Genomic DNA, 21,956 nt, shown 5'->3' with positions numbered 1-21,956 from the left:
TGAGCCTCCCGGAGGCAAATTGGCCGAATTCCTTTTGAGTGTTGGGCCTCACAGAGGAAATGACTGAGACCTTTGGCATTATGTCACGATTGAGAAGAAGGCCCATCAAGCTGAGCAAAATCACAGTCATGACAGATATCATTGTCATGCTAATGGTACCCATGCTGATGGCATATAAAAGCACCCATTACACTCTTGGAGTGTAATGGATGCTTTTATCCTTCTAGAGTTGGCAAAATGAGAATCACCAGAGACAAAGTCATTCAAGATCAAAGACAAATCATTTGGCTGAATTGCATTTAGTTATATTGCTTAATGTTTTAGTCTGGATGCTTTATCTAACCTCACCCACTTTATTTACTGTTTTTTGGAGGAAAGTAAATTATTATTAATAGGGGTTGGAGAGGGTTGGATTTTTTTTTTTTAAATAAGAGTATGACTGATTTACTTGGATTGGATAATTACTCTTTACTCTTTTACTTGTTTCAGTCATTTGACAGTGGCCATGCTGGAGCACCACCTTTAGTTGAGCAAATCGACCCCAGGACTTATTCTCTGTAAGCCTAGTACTTATTCTGTCAGTCTCTTTTGCCGAACCGCTAAGTTACAGGGACGTAAGCACACCAGCATCGGTTGTCAAGCGATGTTGGGGGGACAAACACAGACACACAAACATATACACACACACATACATATATATATACATATATACGACAGGCTTCTTTCAGTTTCTGTCTACCAAATCCACTCACAAGGCTTTGGTCGGCCTGAGGCGATAGTAGAAGACACTTGCCCAAAGTGCCATGCAGTGGGACTGAACCCAAAACCATGTGGTTGGTAAGCAAGCTACTTAACACACAGCCACTCCTACGCCTATTGATAACAAGGTAAGAGATTAACAGTGCATACTCTATTACATTTGGTCCCCAAGACAATATGGCCAAGGAAACCGGGAAACTGGCCCTTATGAGTCAGGCATGGCTTGAGAAGGAACAAAAATCATTTAAATGTAATTTAGTAGATTTATGATCAAAAGTACTTAAACTATGACCCTCTTATCATTATTTTCCGCATATCATCATCACCATTAATTTCCTGTTTGCTTTTTCTATGTAGTACCATATTATCTAATGAATCCTTATATATATTTTTTAAAAGTAAACTGAGACGTGAGAGCTACTTCACTGCTATTTCTAGCAAGTTGAGTGACTCAAAGGAGGTTCCCTTGTTGCCTTATCCTTTTGAGGTTAGAACAGCTTAGGGATGAGTGTGCTCCACCAGGCGGATTTTTCCAAGTTACCCTACACTACAACAAAATCTGCAGTGATTAAGAAGATTATGGGACTCAGCCCAACCAATATTACTACTACAACCACCCTAACCCCTACTGCTGCATTGTGTTTTAGATCATTTGGAAGGTTCCCAGGCTTGTCTAATGGCCCTCATCAATTCATAAAAGCACTCCTTTTTTGCAATGTTTGTTGATAGATCATGAGAAGATAAACAAACACTGGAAATGAAAGGAGCTAACTGTATCATGCAACGCTGCACTGGATTACCTTTCTCAAGAGACATTATCTCTTGACTTATTACACCACAATTATGCAATATTTCAAGTCAAGTGCAAGAGTACTTATTATCAGTTAATACTCATGCCCTGTTCACCCACACACGTACACTTGTTAATCTTTCCCCAAACATTATCAGTTGACTCACCCTCAGGGAACATGCTTGTGAGCAAAAACGCAAAAAAAAAAAACAAAGCCAAAAGAGGGCACAATTTATTGGTTAAATCTATTCACGTAGTTGAATGTAATTCGGTAAGTTCCTGTTTGGCTTAAAATGTAAGCTTCCATCTGCTTCTATATGGGTCTGTTTCAATTCTTAGTTATAAGAATTACTGTGTGGTTACGATGTCAGCTTCATAACAATGTGTTATCAAGTTCAATCTCACTATGATGTAACTTAGCAGTATCTTTTGGTACATTCTTGAGTAAACCAATACTTCGTGAAAATTGGTTGATGAAACTCTGCAGAAGCCTGTCTTATATATAATATATACTCTTTTACTCTTTTACTTGTTTCAGTCATTTGACTGAGGCCATGCTGGAGCACTGCCTTTAGTCAAGCAAATCGACCCCAGGACTTATTCTTTGGAAGCCTAGTACTTATTCTATCGGTCTCTTTTGCCAAACCGCTAAGTTATGGGAATGTAAACACACCAGCATCGGTTGTCAAGCGATGTTGGGGGGACAAACACAGACACACAAACATATACACACACATATATATATATATATACATGTATATGAGGGGCTTTTTTCAGTTTCTGTCTACCAAATCCACTCACAAAAATCCTTTAATGCATGTTTTCCATGTTGACATGGGTTGGACTATATAGGTATATACGTATATATATGTGTGTGTGTGTAAACATACACACACTCACACACACACATATATATTTTTTTTATTTTTACGTGTCACTTGTACACCGGCAAAGTGCCAATAAGGCAACGCTGGTAATAGCTAGTTGTAAGATCTCAAGAAGAGATAGAGTAGTAACTATACTAAGAAGTTTGAAGCTGATTCAGTCTCACGATCCTGTTACCTGGTAGAAGGTGGTAGGAGGTTCGCTCCTGCTGCTAACAATATATTGCATATAAAGGGTGCAGAGTCACACCGATAACCAGTTGGCATAGAATCTGCCTGGGGTTAAACTAATAATAACAGGAAACAGCCACTTTGATGTGGCAACTGACTTTACTTTTTATATACTGGGTCATCCCATAAATAATGCGGTTTTTTCCAATTGGGAGACAGGATAAACTACCTGCATCAACTTGCTATAAAAGCATGAAGTGATTTTACCTTGTTCTTATTCTTTGTGCAAGTTTTGAAGAGTGCAGTTCGATTTTAACAGTTATTTTGTAATTTAAAAAAAAAACCTATAATGGAAGTGACAAAGAAGCATATTCAACATATTTTGCTTTATGAGTTCAATAAAGGCAACAACACAATGGAAAGTGGGAGGAATAGTAATGCAGTATAAGGGGTTCAAATAATAAGTATAAGCTAGTGTCAATGGTGGTTCCAGAAATTCTGAACCAGAAACTACAGCCTTGAAGATGAGCTTTGTCCTGGAAGATCTGTAGAGCTCAAGAAGGATGCTCTGCAAACCTTGGTGGAACAAAATCCCATTGTAACTGGGAACTAGCAGGGAAGCTTACATTTGGTCATTCAACCAGTCATTCAAGTTGGAGATAGATGAAAAACGACCATCTTTTGTTTCAAGATAAAAGGTGTTCTTCCATCAGGATAATGTTCGGCTACATACAGTAAGGATGACATTGCCAAGGCTGGGGCAGTTTGAATGGGAAACGATGCCCCACCTACCATGTTCACTGAACATTGCCCCATCTGCTTATTGTTTATTCCCCAGTCTTCAAAATGATTTGGATGGAAAAAAATATGAAATCTATAGACGAGGTCAGAACAGTAGTGGAGGAGTATTTTTCGCCACGGACAAATGAATTTTGGAAGGCGGGCCTTGCAAGTCTACCAGATAGATGGAAGAGCATTGTAGAAAATGAAGGAGTGGCTGTGTGGTAAGAACTTTGCTCCCCAACCACATGGTTCTGGGTTCAGTCCCACTGGATGGTACCTTGGGCAAGTGTCTTCTACTATAATCTTGGATTGACCAAAGCTTTGTGAGTGGATTTGGTAGATGGAAACTGAAAGAAGCTCATTGTATATATGTGTGTGTGTGTGTGTGTCTGTGTTTGCCCCCCCCCCCTCCCAGTGTTGCTTAATGACTGATGTTGGTGTGTTTACGTCCTCATAACTTAGCGCTTCAACTAAAGTGTCCAATAAAATAAGTACTTGGCTGACAAAGAATAAGTCCTGAGTTAGATTTGTTCGACTAAAAGCGGTGCTCCAGCATGGCCACAGTCGACTGAAACAAGTAAAAGAGAGAGTATATTTTAGATTTAAAAAGAACTTTGTTTATCTTAATTCTGGAAAATAAAAGAACTATAAAAAAAACTGCATTATTTATGGGATGACCGAATATGCATGTATGTGTGTGTGTGTGTGTATGTGTGTATAAATATATATATATGAGGGGGTGTTGAAAGGTTACTGTCTTTAAGGGCATCATGAAAGGCTTGGTTCGAATTCCAGCTTTCTGAGTTTTTTTATAGGGCTTTGAAAAACTGAAGGACTGCTGCAATATGTGTGTGAATCTGAGAAGGGGAATATGTTGAATACAATCATAATTAACTGATCTTCCTGTATTTTCTTTTACCCAAAACCAGGAACATTTCAGCACTCCCACGTGTACGTGTGTGAGTAAGTGTGTATAAAACAACTACAAGTGAATGAATTACTAATTTGTCAGACAGGACATGATGACTGTTGGTGCTCCTAATATTCTTCCCTTAGAAATTCAAGCGTCATATATCAACATGAAGAATGGCTATTAGTTGACATGTTCATGTCAGGTTTAACCTCTAGCTTAGTTTTTGATTCCTAAATGAGGATACTGTCATTCTTTCAGAATACCAATGCCATTGGGCATATCATGCCCATTATGTTTTTTACTCGGAGTCACAACACACGTGCTCTTATCCTTAATCTTGTCAGAAAATTTCTCTTAGCTGTGCCAACACTATTTTCAATTGTTCAAAACATTTTTCTTTTTTCATTTCTTGTTTTTTTTTAATTTCACAAGAAACAATCCTAGATTTTCACACCCCTTGTTGTTTGGGTGCTTTGAGAAATAATGCAAAGATATGAGATTGACATGAAATAATAGTAATAATTAATTTCTTTTGTGTGTAAGTAAATGCAAAAAGATCATTCTGGTCTTGCAAGTCTAACGCAATAGAGGTGAGTTCTCAATAACACACAAGCATAGACTGTCTGTCCTTCCCAGTTGCAATTATCTCACATGACATTACTGAGGAGTCATAGCAACCAAGAGTTCAGCAATATATATATACATACACAAAGTGGGTGTCAGCAAACTTCTTATATTATTAACCCTTCATAGAATCATTGAAACTTTTCAACCCACTCCCATCATGGATTTTTCTAAAATATAATTAAAATGTATATTAAAAAAATTCTTTATCTAAAAGCAATTGATTATGAGACTGACGCACTGCCTACTGCGCTACCGCATTCTTTTGTGCCATTACTGCTTTTTAATAAAAAAAAATATTTCAAGAAATTTAATGAAAATATTTAATGAACACTAAAACTTCAGTCAAATTATATTGATATATAATCAGAATTTTTAATGTGTAATATGTGTTTGGTGAGCATTAATTATTGCATCAATATTTGGCAAAAAAGAGTTTCAGCCTTCAATTACTGCACTCCTTCAGGATTTAGTTCAATAATAATTCAGCACTCTTAATGCTCAAAGTTGTTTCATCGATTTAACAATCCCTTGGATGGTCACCTAGCAGTCAATACTGACCACTTTGCCAATCCCTGATAAAAGTGGCCAAAATACCATTGTTGCCAAGATATTTAATTCTGAATAGCCCACACCACTCAGATGTAAACAGATACTAAGGTAGTGATGGCAGAATCATCAGACCCATTGGATAGAATGCTTTACAATATTTGCTGTGACTCCTTGTTCTCTGAGTTCAAATCCTGCCAAGGTCAACTTTGCCATTCATCTTTTTTAAAGCTAATAAATATGATATCTACCCAGTACTAAAGTTAATTCTTTTCTCTCTCTCTCTCTCTTGCTAGAAGAGATCTAATGTGGTCAGCTTTGGAGGTGGATGATACACTCTACCAAGTTTAAGTGCAAAAGACCACAAGGTATGACAGGACCCCAATGACTCCATCAAGAGTTGAAGACTCTAGGCAAGGCAAATAAAAGCAACATGGTGTGGTGCAGCTTACTACTGCAAGCAGTGGTAGCACTGTAAAGTTTCTGTGTTTTATTATCCTGCAGTACTTTGCTCAAAAACCTTTTGAGAGTTTAAAGAAAGCAAGACATAATCATTCTGGCACATTCAACCATTGAATTATTAATTGAAGACTTAACCCTTTTGTTACCAACCTGGCTGAAACCAGCTCTGTCTCTTAGTACAAATGTCTTTTTTCAAAAGTTCTGAATTAAAATCTTCCACCAAACCTTGGTCACAATTTATGTTCCTAACACTAGCTTCATGATAACTAAGTTATTATTTTACTAAATCCTTTGTTATATCTAAAGTAATTGAAAGAAACACAGAGCATCTCAGAATAAATACAGTAACAAAAGGGTTAAAGGCCTCCAGTGATGCCACACTGAACTGATAGTTTTACATAACTGATCACTACTACCACACTGTTGATGAACCAATCAGGGACCCTCTACAAGGTCATTCAACCTGGTAGAAATAGCAGCTATGTCTCTTTCAAATCATACTCCAGCATCTTTAGAAAAAGAGAAAGACATATCAGATAATGTAGTACTAGATGGACTTTGCTTGAAAACACAAATGGAAAAGTTTTTGATCGTAGGCCTACTCAAAGTGGGCTAACCTGGGCAAAACAGAGAGAGACATTATTTTGGGTTTTTTTCGTTTGTTTGTTTTTTCTATGATGGTTCTTGATCAAGAAAAGGTAGTAAATTCCTAGATTTCATATTTCAGACAGTGGGAGTACTGTAAAATTAATGAATACTATGCTTAAACACGTTTGTATCTAAGAAGCTATTCTAGTGTATTCAATCCTTGAATGATTGTACAAAGGTCAAATGTACAAAGATCAAAATGATCCAACATCCTGATAAGAGTTACAAGACTAATCAACTTGAAGTTCCTAGATCTTGAAAATGTGCAACAATCACAATTTCTCCAAATAATACTTTCTACTAGAGACACAAGGCCTGAAATTTAACAGGAGTGGGATAGTCAATTACAAACCCTGATTATTCAATCAGCATCATATTTTAATGAGCCCAGAAGGATAAAAGGCAAAGTCACCCTCAGTGGAATTTGAACTCAGAACACAAAGACAGATGAAATGCATTTTGTCCAGCCTGCCGACAATTCTGCCAACTTACTGCCTTCCTTCCCACACACCAAAAAATATCTACTATTGTCTTGATGACCACTGAAGGTTTGCGACACATACCAGGTGTGCAGAAGCCATGATACAATTTTGATTCCCAGAGACGTTGGTGTGAATGTTCAACATCCCATTTCTTTCATCTAATGTCAGAAAATAACTAATCACCCATTGATGGATTGCATTTGTAACAAATAGTGGAAGAGACAATCTATGTTTAATCTGGTTTATTTCATTGGCTCTGTTGTAAGAAGTTTGTTTTCCAACCACATGGTCCCAGGTCCAGTCCCACTGCATGGCATCTTGGGCAAGTGACCAAACCTAGGAGTGACCAAAGCTTTCTGAATGGATTTCATAGACAGAAACTGAAAGAAGCCCACCAAATATATACATACCTATATATATATATATATATATATATAAGTGTGTGTGGTGTGTGTGTGTGTGTGTGTGTGTGTGTGTGTGTGTGTGTGTGTGTGTGTGTGTGTGTGTGTATGTATGTATGTGCATATATATACATATATATATATAATATATATATATATATTATATATATATATATATATATAATATATTAAGTATAGGAAAGACTGCTGTGAGTTTGCTAACCAGGTATCGGTTATCTTTCGAATTATCCGTAATAAGATAATTCATTTATCTACTTAATATATATATATATTATATATATATATATATATATATACACACATATATATATCTATAACACCACACACACATATAATATGTATATATATATATATATATATATCGACTACATCCTCGCCAGAAAAAGGGAAAGATGGCTGCTTATAAATGCCAAAACCTTCCCGGGCAAGAATGCACCCCACAACATAGACTGGTAGTTAGTGACTTTAGGATCAGGACTAAGAGGGCGACTAGAAGACGACCAACATGGAGAAGAAGGGTCTGGAAGCTTAAAGACCCTGCGAATGGACAGAGATTTAGAGATATGTTACTTGAAGCCTTTGACGAAGTGGAAGGGGGTATAGCTACACATGGGGTAGAAGACAACTGGACGTTTCTGAGGGACAACCTGCTGAAAGCCGCTGACCAGATCTGTGGCTGGTGCAAAGTCCCCTTAAGACCCAAAATAACATGGTGGTGGAACAATATTGTTGATAGGGCTATTAGACAAAAGAAACAGGCTTGGAAGGCCTGGAAGAACGGTGGTAGCAGGAAGTGTATCAGACTGCCAGAAGGGAAGCTAGGAGACAGGTCTATCTAGCCAGAGGGGAAGCAGATAAAAGAAAATTTGCCAATGTCCTGCGCCGTGAGGATGAAAGACTTGAGGTATTTCGTGTTGCAAGACAGTGTGTGAGAGAGAATCGAGATGTGGTAGGAGAGAAATGTGTTCGCATGGAGGATGGTTCACTTGCGTTAAATGAGGATGCAAAGAGAGAAGCTTGGAGACGCCACTATGAAAGTTGCTGAATGAGGAAAATGAATGGGATAAAGAGAGTCTGCCGAATGTTGACCCAACAGAGGGACCAGCTATCCGAGTTGATAGTTCCGTGGTAGCTAAGGCAATTAGAAGCATGAAGACAGGGAAAGCCCCAGGCCCATCAGGAATTACTGCAGAGATGCTCAAAATATCTGGTAGTGTCGGCTATAGCATAGTCACCCGTATAGTTAACCAGGTGATACACGAAGGAGTCATACCCAATGACTGGTGTAGCAGCATAATAGTCACTGCTACAAAGGTAAAGGCGATGCCCTAGATACAATAACTACAGGGGCATCAAGCTGTTGGATCAGGTAATGAAGGTTACGGAGAGGGTTATAGCCCAGTTAATTAGAGAGAGAGTTAGCTTAGATGATATGCAGTTTGGGTTCGTGCCAGGGAAAAGTACTACTGATGCTATATTCCTGGTAAGACAGCTGCAGGAGAAATACCTAGCCAAAGGTAAGCCCTTGTACCTGGCTTTTGTTGACTTAGAGAAAGCCTTTGACAGGGTCCCCCGATCCCTTATCTGGTGGTCAATGAGGAAACTAGGGATAGATGAATGGTTAGTGAGAGCTGTGCGAGCCATGTACAGAGACGCAGCTAGTAAGGTGAGGGTTGGCAACGAGTACAGTGAAGAATTCCGGGTAGAGGTTGGGGTCCACCAAGGTTCAGTCCTCAGCCCCCTCCTATTTATCATAGTCCTCCAGGCAATAACGGAAGAATTTAAGACAGGATGCCCCTGGGAGCTCCTATATGCTGATGACCTTGCTCTAATTGCTGAGTCACTATCAGAACTGGAGGAGAAGTTTCAGGTGTGGAAACAAGGATTAGAATCGAAGGGCCTTAGAATCAACCTAGCCAAAACCAAAGTCCTAATAAGTAGGAAGGTGGACCAACCACAAACGACTTCAGGTAGATGGCCCTGCTCGATCTGTAAAAAAGGTGTAGGTAGAAACTCTATAAGGTGCACCAAGTGTAAGCTATGGACACATAAGAGGTGCAGCAATGTCAAAGGAAGGCTAACTAAGAAATAGTTTTTGTCTGTGGCAGATGCTCAGGAGAAATAAACACTGGAAATGTGCAGAGTCCAACTTCTACCACGTTCCAGGGAGACAAACTAGAAGTAGTTGATAGCTTCCGCTACCTAGGAGACCAAGTCAGTAGCGGGGGTGGGTGTGCTGAAAGTGTAACTGCTAGAGTAAGAATAGCCTGGGCAAAGTTTAGAGAGCTCTTACCCCTGCTGGTGACAAAAGGTCTCTCGCTAAGAGTAAAAGGCAGACTATATGATGCGTGTGTACGTACAGCCATGCTACATGGTAGTGAAACATGGCCGTGACAGCCGAGGATATGCGTAAGCTTGCAAGAAATGAAGCCAGTATGCTCCGATGGATGTGTAATGTCAGTGTTCATAATCGTCAGAGTGTAAGTACTTTGAGAGAAAAGTTGAACCTAAGAAGTGTCAGTTGTGGTGTGCAAGAGAGACGGCTGCGCTGGTATGGTCATGTGACGAGAATGGCTGAAGATAGTTGTGTGCAAAAGTGCTACAACCTAGCAGTTGAGGGAACCTGTGGAAGAGGTAGACCCAGGAAAACCTGGGACGAGGTGGTGAAGCACGACCTTCGAACTTTAGGTCTCACCAAGGAAATGACTGAAGACCGAGTCCTATGGAAGTGTGCTGTGCATGAGAGGACCCGGCAGGACTAGTCAGGCCATATCCCGTGGCCCCTACCTGGGACGTAGTCGATCCACCTGTGCATACCTTCCTTCTTGTGACACTTGTGAAGACCTGCTGAGGCAAGTGAAAATCAATCAAAATAGATGAACATCAATGGAATTTGTATCTTTGTGGTACCAGTGCCTGTGGCACACAAGAAAACCATCCGAACGTGGCCGTAGCCAGTACCGCATCGACTGGCCTCCGTGCTGTGGGAACATGGTGGCACATAAAAACACCATCCGAAGACCCGGCAAGACTAGTCAGGTCATAACCCGTGGGCCCTACCTGGGACGTAGTCAGTCCACCTGTACATACCTTCCGACTTGTGAAGACCTGCTGAGGCAAGTGAAAATCAAATCAAATCAAAACAAATCAAAATAGATGAACATCAATGGAATTTGTATCCTTGTGGTACCAGTGCCAGTGGCACACAAGAATCCATCCGAACGTGGCCGTAGTCAGTACCGCTTGTGGTACCAGTGCCGTGGCACACAAGAATCCATCCGAACGTGGCCGTAGTCAGTACCGCTTGTGGTACCAGTGCCGGTGGCACACAAGAATCCATCCGAACGTGGCCGTAGTCAGTACCGCATCACTGGCCATCGTGCTGTGGGCACATAACAAACACCATCCGGTCGTGGCCGTTCGCCAGCCTCATCTAGCACCTGTGTCGGTGGCACATAAAAAGTAGTCAGTACCGCTTGTGGTACCAGTGCCGGTGGCACACAAGAATCCATCCGAACATGGCCGTAGTCAGTACCACATCACTGGCCATCGTGCTGTGGGCACATAACAAACACCATCCAGTCGTGGCCGTTCGCCAGCCTCATCTAGCACCTGTGTCGGTGGCACATAAAAACACCTTCCGAAGACCCGGCAAGACTAGTCAGGCCATAAACCATGGCCCCTACCTGGGACGTAGTCAGTCCACCTGTGCATACCTTCCTCCTTGTGATACTTGTGAAGGCCTGTTGAGGCAAGTGAAAATCAAAATCAAATCAAAACAAATCAAAATAGATGAACATCATGGAATTTGTATCTTTGTGGTACCAGTGCCGTGGCACACAAGAGAAAACCATCCGAAAGTGGCCGTAGCCAGTACCGCATCGACTGGCCTCCGTTCTGTGGGCACATGACAAACACCATCCGATCGTGGCCGTTCGCCAGCCTCATCTAGCACCTGTGTCGGTGGCACATAAAAACACCATCCGAAGACCCGGCAAGACTAGTCAGGCCATAACCCATGGCCCCTACCTGGGACGTAGTCAGTCCACCTGTGCATACCTTCCTTCTTGTGACACTTGTGAAGACCTGTTGAGGCAAGTGAAAATCAAATCAAAACAAATCAAAATAGATGAGCATCAATGGAATCTGTATCTTTGTGGTACCAGTGCTGGTGGTACACACTTTGTGGTACCAGTGCCGGTGGCACACATGAGAACCATCCGAACGTGGCCGTAGCCAGTTCCGCATCGACCGGCCTCCGTGCTGTGGGCACGTAACAAACACCATCCGATCATGGCCGTTCGCCAGCCTCATCTGGCACCTGTGTCGGTGGCACATAAAAAACACCTTCTGAAGACCCGGCAAGACTAGTCAGTCCACCTGTGCATACCTTCCTTCCTTCTGTGACACTTGTGAAGACCGGTTGAGGCAAGTGAAAATCAAATCAAATCAAATCAAAATAGACAAAATAGATGAACATCAATGGAATTTGTATCTTGTGGTACCAGTGCCTGTGGCACACAAGAAATCCATCAGTGCCGTAGTCAGTGCGGTGGGCACATGACAAACACCATCCGATCGTGGCCGTTCGCCAGCCTCATCTAGCACCTGTGTCGGTGGCACATAAAAACACCATCCGAAGACCCGGCAAGACTAGTCAGGCCATAACCCATGGCCCCTACCTGGGACGTAGTCAGTCCACCTGTGCATACCTTCCTTCTTGTGACACTTGTGAAGACCTGTTGAGGCAAGTGAAAATCAAATCAAATCAAAACAAATCAAAATAGATGAACATCAATGGAATTTGTATCTTTGTGGTACCAGTGCGGTGGCACGTGGCACATAAGAAAACCATCCGAACGTGGCCGTAGCCAGTACCGCATCGACTGGCCTCCGTGCTGTGGGCACGTAACAAGCACCATCCGATCGTGGCCGTTTGCCAGCCTCATCTGGCACCTGTGTCGGTGGCACATAAAAACACCATCCGAGCGTGGCCGTCTGCCAGCCTCGTCTGGCACCTGTGTCGGTGGCACATATAAAAACACCATCCGAGCGTGGCCGTCTGCCAGCCTCGTCTGGCACCTGTGTCGGTGGCACATAAAAAACACCATCCGAGCGTGGCCGTCTGCCAGCCTCGTCTGGCACCTGTGTCGGTGGCACATAAAAAACACCCTCCGAGCGTGGCCGTTGTCAGCCTCGTCTGGCACCTGTGTCGGTGGCACATAAAATCACCCACTACACTCTCGGAGTGGTTGCGTTAGGAAGGGCATCCAGCTGTAGAAACACTGCCAGATCTGACTGGACTGGTGCAGCTTTCGGGCTCCCCAGACCCCAGTTGAACCGTCCAACCCATGCTAGCATGGAAAGCGGACGTTAAATGATGATGATGATGATGATGATGATATATACACACACATATATATATCTATACATACACACACACACACACACACACACACACACACATATATATATATATATATATATATATATAATATACAGGGTGTCCCAAAAACTGTATACACACTTTAGTACCTGATAACTAAATTGATGGGGTTTTTTTTCCAGATTAAACCCATTGGAATTAATGATGGCAGTCAGACTAAGCTTTGAACAAAGGAATTTCATTCTAAAATGCTTCTGGAAGTGTGAAAACATATTTGAAGTGCAAAGACAGTTAAGGAGGAAGTTTTAAACAGATCCACCAATGCAACTTACCATCACTCAAATTAGAGATAAGTTTGAAGCTAATGGAACTGTTCAGAATGTCCACGAGCAGTGTTCTAAAAGACCACAAACATTGACAACCCCCACAAAGCAAGAAGTGCTGGAAATGTATCACCAAAGTCCAAGAGAATTTGTGTGGCAAGCGAGTCGTGAGGTAGGTATTTCAAAATCGACTGTCCAAAGCATTTTGAAGTATTGTCAAAGGAAAAGTTACATTCCAAGATTAGTCCATGCTACTAATGATGATGATCCAGACTAAAGAGTATGGTACTGCAAGTAGTATTTGGTACGATGTGTAGAAGATGCACACTTTATAACAAAGATTGTGTGGAGTGATGAAGCCACATCCAAATTAAATGGTTCAATTAACTGCCACAATTGCACCTACTGGGGATCTGAAAATCCACATGTTATGGTGGAGCACCATGTTAATTTACCAGGAGTTACAGTGTGGTGTGGCTTATCATCAAGAGGATTCATGGGACCATTCTTTTTTGATGCTACTGTGACTGGTCCTGTTTACTTGAACTTGCTGCAACAGTCTGTCATGCCAAGCATTAGAGAAGACTTTGAAGATGAGGCACCCCTACACTATCATCGCAATGTTAGATCCTTCCTTGATGAGATCTTGCCCAACAGGTGAATTGGACGAAGGGGTTTCATTGAATACCCTCTGCATTCACCAAACCTCACACTACTAGACTTTTTTTACAGGGATACCTAAAAGACAAGGTCTATGCTATGAAACCTGCAACAATCGCTGATTTGAGATAAAGCTATTGAATAAGAATGCACACAAATACCAAACAAAAAAATTGTTTTGTGATCTTTGCAATTCTATTGCTTCACATTGTCACCAGTGCCTAGACCAGAATGGACATCAGTTTGAAAGCAGGCATCGACAAAACAATAAAATAATGTCTGTAGATTCAATTAAATTTTGAAAATAAAGTGTATTTTAATAAACACCTACTTTACAATTATTTTAAATGTGTATGCATTTTTGGGGGACACTGTATATATATAAATAAATATATATATATAATATATATACACACACACACATACATATATATATACACATATACATATATATATATATATGTATATATAGGCATTAGGAAGGGCATCCAGCCGTAGAAACATTGCCAGATCAGACTGGGCCTGGTGCAGCCTTCTGGCTTCCCAGACCCCAGTTGAACAGTCCAATCCATGCTCGCATGGAAAGCGGACGCTAAATGATGATGATATATATATATACATGTATGTATGTATATGTATATATTTATAAATATATATATATATATATTAAACGATGATGATGATGATGATGATGATATATATATATATATACATATATAGATGTATGTATATACGTAAGTACCTATATCTTTTGTTTGTTACTAGTTCAGTCATCAGACTGTGGCCATGCTGGGGCACCACCTTGAAAAATTTTGGTCAAATAGATTAACATGAGTACTAATTTTTAAAGCTGGTACTTATTCTATCCGTCTCTTTTGCCGAACAGCTAATATTATGGGGATGTAAACACAGCAACACTGACTGTCAAGTAGTGGTGGGGGAGACAAACACTGACACAAAAACACACACAGATATATATATATATTTGAAATCCACTCACAAGGCTTTAGACAATTATATAGATATAGCCCAAGGCAAGAGTAGAAGATACTTGTCCAACATGCCATGCAGTAGGATTGAACTCAGAACCATGTGGTTAGGGAGCAAACTTCTTACTACACAGACACACCTATAAATATATATATATATATATATATATATATATATTGCAAAGACATAATGAAAACTATTTCTCAGAATGTTTCACATTCCCATTCGTCAGACAGTTTTGGTTTCACATTCCCATTCATCGGACAGTTTTGGTTTAGAATTTAAACCAAAACTATCCAGCAAAGAGGAATGTGAAACTCTGAGCAACAGTCTTTGTGATGTCTTTGCAGCTTTATTAATAAAGCATATTACTCTACCACTAGTATTTGAGTACTATTTTTTCCACCTTGTTTCACATTGTTGTGCTTACTTTGGTACATATATATATATATATGTGTATATATATATTTGCCATTTGCCATGATGGACTGCTGAAATCTACAAGTTTTTTTCATTCTCTCTCTGTTTATTTTCTCTTATTCCTCTCTGTTGAAGAGTGTAGGCTCGAAACGTAAAAGACTTTTTCATTTCCCTGAGCATCAAATTGATACACTCACTTGTTCTTCATACACCTGTTTTCATCTTTTGTTTTTCTATAAATTTCAATTATATATGCATGTGTGTGTTTGAGTGTGTTACTATCACCATGCCTTGACTTCATGTGATAGTTGTAAAGAAATGTTACTGCCATGCAAATCATATACCTTATTCTCAACGTTCCATGAAACATTTTGGGTCATGGACAATATTACCTTACTTGGAAACAGGTGAAGGCAGACAACAGGAAAGGCATCCAGCTGTAGAAAATGTCACAACAAATTCCATCCGACCCATGCAAGCATGGGAAAGTGGACATGAAATGATGATGATGATGTTAATGATGATGATGATAACAACAACAACAATAACAATAATGACGACGATGATGATGATGTCTTTAGTACCATGGCATAATTGGAAGAATGGTACACTAAATACATAAATGCCTTATAGTATTTAGTTTTATCCCTCTGTCTTAAAGTTAAGTTCTGTCCGTGGGTAGAATGAATATGAGACATATATTAAATAGAGTCAATAGATTATCACATATTTTGAATGCAGCAAGAAATTATTATCTTATTGATTGGCATATATACTTCTAAATTATATTCCATTTTCATATTTCTAAATTATATATCGCTATCTTACCATTCTAAATTATACGGCACTTTTTTTTTCTCTAGAATTATAGACCACATTTACATTTTTAAATTACTGTATTTTACGTTTCTAAACTAGATAGCGTTTTTTTATACAACTGTATTATATACCATTTTATATTGACAACCAACAATCGAAAAATCAATATTTTGTTATGCAATTGTATTTATTTGCCAATTCACTGAAATATCTATCGCAGTATGAAAAGTGGGAATAATTGGTGATCTGAAAGATTAATATATATATATATATATATATATATATATATATATAAACACACACACATATATACAGAGGGAGAGAGAGAGAGTTAGATAGAGAGGTAGATAGATAGATAGATAGATAGATAGATAGATAGATAGATAGATAGATAGATAGATAGATAGATACACATATATATTGAATAATAGATATATACATCATATATCATACATACATACATCATATATATATATGCATTATATATATATATATATATATATATTATATATATATATATATATATATACATATATATATAATATATATATACATATCATATAATATATATATATATATATATATATATATACATATCATATATATATATATATAGATATATATATACATACATATCATATATATATATATATATATATATATACATACATATCATATATATACATATATATATATATACACATATAATACATATATATATAGAGATAGATAGATAGATAGATAGATAGATAGATAGATAGATAGATAGATAGATAGATAGATAGATAGATAGACAGATAGATAGATAAAATGATAGATATATATACATATATATATATACTTGAATATATGTATAAATTTTATATCGTATATATGTGTATATACACACACACATACACACATGTATCTTTGGAGAGAGAGAAAGAGAGAGAAGATTTAATTATTTTAAATTTTAGTCAATATTCTATATTATCGATGAAGAATTTTTAAAACTGCATCTTTTATTTGTTCAGATCAAATAATTTCATCCACTACTACTCCGAGTTTATCATTTTTATGCGTTGGATTAGACGAGGCATCTCTTCGTCGCTTGAATGAATGTATGAAAGTGAGAAACTCGCAAGCGAACGAATGAATGAACTCGACTACATAGACTGTGTACACCCAAACGAACGCAGGCACGAGTGTGTGTATGTGCGAATATGCCAGTGTGACCGGCGCTGCTAAAACAACATTTACTTATCTTTTCATTTTTCTCCCCCACAATCTTTGATTGGATCATGTTAGTAAAATACACCTTCTGTATATTTTTCGACGGTTTTAATGATGTCGCATAGCATTCCTTCTTAAACGAAATAGTTTACTTTTGTCTATGGCTTCCCCCGTATTATTTCCTTTAATATAGTTACGCTTGTGTGCGCGCACGCATTTGTGAGCGTGTGTTATGTATGAGTATATATATATATATATATACATACACACAAACACTCACACGCATGCATGCATGCATGCATGCACACCATCACCGCCGATGTTTGAGCTTTTCTGTTAAGAGTGCAGAAGCGAAATTTAGGGAAACACGACTGGGAAATTCATAACTTATGCTAATGTTGCGTAAACGCAGTATCGAAATATATTCGTGTACCGGGTGAAGAAATACGCTGCGTTGTCGGGACTGAACCCTTCAACACAGAATGAAGAAGCGCTAATTAGATGACACCTCTTCACACGAAGGAAACATAACACCTGTTTTTGTGTTGCATTTAATGGATTGATGCTGACCAGCAAAACGAGTGCTAGTCTTGTCGAATTCTGATAATTATATTTGTTAAATTACACGAACAAAAAAAAAATAGTTGTTAAAACTGCGTAATAATTATAAAGGTAAACAGGTGCTCTGCGTTTGTCAAGGACATTATACGCGACAAATGTCAACAATTCGATTATTTGTTGATTCAGGTATGCACTGATTCAGATATACATTTGAATGCTCATATTTGATGACATACAATATTATTTTAACAAGAAGCGGAAACGTTATTTAAGATATTACTGCATCACTTAATATTTACAAATCTACTGCATTTAAAGATTGCTGACGGAATGAGTAAATGAAATACTACAAACAATTATTTTTTTTTTATCTGCTACTACCTACATTAAGTTAGAAATTGTTAGGTGGCAGCGATGTGATGATATAATAAAATTAGATTTCGATCTGTTTAAAAATATGTTGACAGATGTTATTGACTATCGAGAGAGAAAAGAACAGAAATCAGCGAAATAAGTATGTGACGCGGTATGACGCTTGAATAAAAAGGATCGTGCTAGAATGCATATATATATATGTATATATATATACATATATATATACATATATATATATAAGATTCTAAGATATATTTTGTTTAAAAAAAAAAAAAAAAGCACGTGTTTCCATACCAGTTCATCTTTGCCAACAGTCAATATCGATGTATATGCCTCTAAATAGACTCGATCTGCTGCTCTCACGATTTCTAATCCTTTCACTGTAATATCCTTTGCATCACCTAACCCAAGCCCTATGAAATAAAACATGCTTTTTTTTTTCCTTTCGATGTTGCGAACCTTAATATATAAACAAACTTGTAGTAGTCGGTCAAGGGAGATCACTCTAAAAACTACTCTCCTCACAAAGGTTTATGCGTGGGTGTGCATCCGTATATCTGTATGTGACGTCACAAACACATTGATTATCTTCTGTCTTGGGAATATAATAATTTTCTTGTCTAATATATAAAGATACGCATATGAAATTACTTATAAATTACTACAATCATTTCGGGCGATTGAGTGAAAAGCAGAAAACGTATTCAGTTTATTTCATTATTTCGTTTTTATGGTTAATAACAACCAGTTATTCGTGACGTATTTTCTGTATATCATTTTATATTTAATGATACTTTGATATCCATAATACTTGTTCTTGAATGCACTCGCTGTATTCCACTAACAAACCGTCCTCGATAATTTATTCATGTTTGCACAGTTCCAAGGCGAGAAAGTGCATTGCTTTTCAGATAATTTATGCAGATAGCCTCTTCTTGATAACAAATGTTTAGTCTTTTTCTTTATGAGGATGCCCTCCGCGCTGATGTTTTTCTTGTCTGCATATATTATTTTTGATGCTTTTTCTCCGCGAAGCACTGGCAACAGGCGCATGCATCGAATTTGTCATTACTGACTTGTTTATATTATCTTGTAGGAGATGTCTCTAAGTAATTAACTTCAGTGGTTTATATTTTTTTTACCACATGTTAGTTTAGCACATGAACTCATGTACAATATTGTACGTCTGCTTAATGATTCTCTCATCATTACTTCGGTCAGTATGGCGAAGCTTCAACATTACTGAGGAGATATAAATAAGGCTGGAATATGTTCCACTGCTGTCTCCCCTACTTGAAGAAATTATTTAAATTAATATCAGTTTTGGATCTTTTCCTTTTGAACGGAAGTTTTCAACACAATTTCTAGTTAACTAAACACTTTTAAACTTCTTATACTGATAGAATGTGTCAAAATAAAACATTTTTTTCTCTTGGCTTTCTTGAAAAAATTGTAATTTGTAAGTTTAACGTAGTTTAATTTTTCGAATTTTAACCAATCCTATGCCCTCTATTTAGATAAAATCATTTGCTGCGTCTAAAACAGACAATATCTTGTCACTAACCATAACCCTCACCCTAACCCTAAATTTTAACCTTTCGGGGTTTTTTTTTCTTAATTGTTAAATTAATTTAAGGATAACAATAAAGAAAAAAATCGATAGGCTAAAACCAAAGCAAAAACTCAAAACAAAAACAAAACGAATAATTTTAGACACACGCGTAACAATTAAATTAATTTAACAATTAAGAAAAAAAACGAAAGGCTAAAATTTAGGGTTAGGGTTAAGGTGAGGGTTAGGGTTAGTGACAAGATGTTGTCTCAGTTTTAGACGCAGCAAATGATTTTAGCTTATTTTGACACATTCTTCCAGTATACGAAGTTTAAAAGTGCTTAGTTAACTAGAAATTGTGTTGAAAACTTCCGTTCAAAAGGAAAAGATCCAACTTCAGTGGTTTATATTTTTTTACCGCATGGTAGTTTAGCACATGAACTCATGTACAATATTGTACGTCTGCTTAATGATTCTCTCATCATTACTTCGATTAGTATGGCGAAGCTTCAACATTACTGAGGAGATATAAATAAGGCTGGAATATGTTCCACTGCTGTCTCCCCTACTTGAAGAAATTATTTAAATTAATATCAGTTTTTGATCTAATATTATCTTTTCCTCACCACATTAAAATTTCTAATTTGATTTTTGATGCTTTACACTTAATATGTTCTTATCTAACTATCGATTTTCATACAGATGGCGCCTCTGAGTAATTTGCGTTAGAGATGAAAGTTACCAATATTATAACTAATAGTTTTGTTGCTGCTGTTGCTCTTTCGGGCCTAGGTCATCCTTGATGAAGCAAGCCCACTACAAAGTGTCTTCTGCTATAGCCTCGGGCCGACCAAAGCTTTGTGAGTGGATTTGGTAGACGGAAACTGAAAGACGCCCGTTGTATATATATATATGTGTGTGTGTGTGTGTGTGTGTGTGTGTGTGTGTGCTGACAACCGATGCTGGTGTGTTTACGTCCCTGTAACTTAGCGGTTCGGCAAAAGAGACCGATAGAATAAGTACTAGGCTTGCAAAAACAGAAGTCCAGGGGTCGATTTGCTCGACTGAAACAAGTAAAAGAATAAAGAGTGATTTGAGAGAGATTTGACTGCTGTCTCTCTTGTTGGTCGAGCGGTCACATTGAGGTTTTCTCTTTGTCTCGTTATTGGTTTTATGTTTTAAGTGACGACAGCTGAGATCCCTTTAAATGTTAGTTGTGATCCTAATTATTCACATTTCTAAATACTCTTTCATTAGTCGGTCCAGTCTACGATGACAGGTTAGAAATTGAAACCCCATGCTCAACATTAGTATTTCTGCTTTAGTGCAGTTTGTGATCCTAACTTCTTTCTTAAACGTCCTCAGTGTCAAGTAGACTCAATGTCAGGTATTTTTGAAACTAGCCACACTAAGATTTGTCTGAGTTTCCAGATATTTTATATACTGGCCTCGCTGAAGTTACTGATATACATCCAATAAATTAATTTTGTGAAAGTAGTACAGTGCCATATGAATCGATTACACGTGAGGAAGAGAAGATAAGAGAGATAAGATACGATAAGAGGAGAAGATAAGAGAGATAAGATACGATTAACAACAACCGATCAGTACACATCTTGAAATAGCTACAAGTTGAATTAGCCCGCCTTTTAAATAGTTGAATCCGATCTAGACCCGTTTGGCGGAAAACCTTGCACACTTCTGAAATTGTTGCCTCAGTTACGAGCCAGCCAGTGCTTATTGATAAAACTATATTCGCGTAGTCGTTAATTCCTTTGTTTGGAAAACCTTTCTGTTTATGAAAATATATTAAGTTACTGATTTTAAACAGAGAAAATTTGAGAACTAGATTTCAAATCTCAGTCGGGTTCTCGCTACACTAGCAAAGCTGAAATCCACTGGACATCTACGAGCTAATGAAATATTTGCGAAGGCTCACAGTGTAACGTGGTACATTCTTGAGTACGGGACCTAGTGGTTAGGGTGTTGCACTTACGATCGTCAGATTGTGGTTTCGATTCTCGGATGTGGCGGTGCATTGTGTTCTTGAGCAAAACACTTCATTTCATATTGTTGTGCAACAGCTTTGAAATCTGACGTGTGACACACCATGCACCTGTACAGGTAAAGTCGATTTGATTAAGAGAGTGATCTTATATGCAACACAGACA

At 38.2% G+C, this 21,956-nt stretch overlaps 1 protein-coding gene across 1 annotated transcript in view; it reads right to left on the bottom strand.

Annotated features, from left to right (window-relative positions):
• The window catches only part of LOC115217989 (diphthine methyl ester synthase), a 434,790-nt gene extending 416,047 nt beyond the window's left edge, over positions 1–18,743 (bottom strand). The window contains exon 1 of the mRNA XM_029787730.2: positions 18,528–18,743. Coding sequence (XP_029643590.1) covers positions 18,528–18,662 — 135 coding nt within the window. The 5' untranslated portion in view covers positions 18,663–18,743. The remainder of the gene's footprint in view (positions 1–18,527) is intronic.
• Positions 18,744–21,956: the final 3,213 nt, after the last annotated feature.

This window comes from Octopus sinensis, linkage group LG12 (genome assembly GCF_006345805.1).
Source record: "Octopus sinensis linkage group LG12, ASM634580v1, whole genome shotgun sequence".
In the NCBI taxonomy this organism is placed as follows: Eukaryota; Metazoa; Mollusca; class Cephalopoda; order Octopoda; family Octopodidae; genus Octopus; species Octopus sinensis.
The sequence above is the reverse complement of the archived record's forward strand: the minus strand, read 5'-3'. Positions and strand labels throughout refer to the sequence as shown.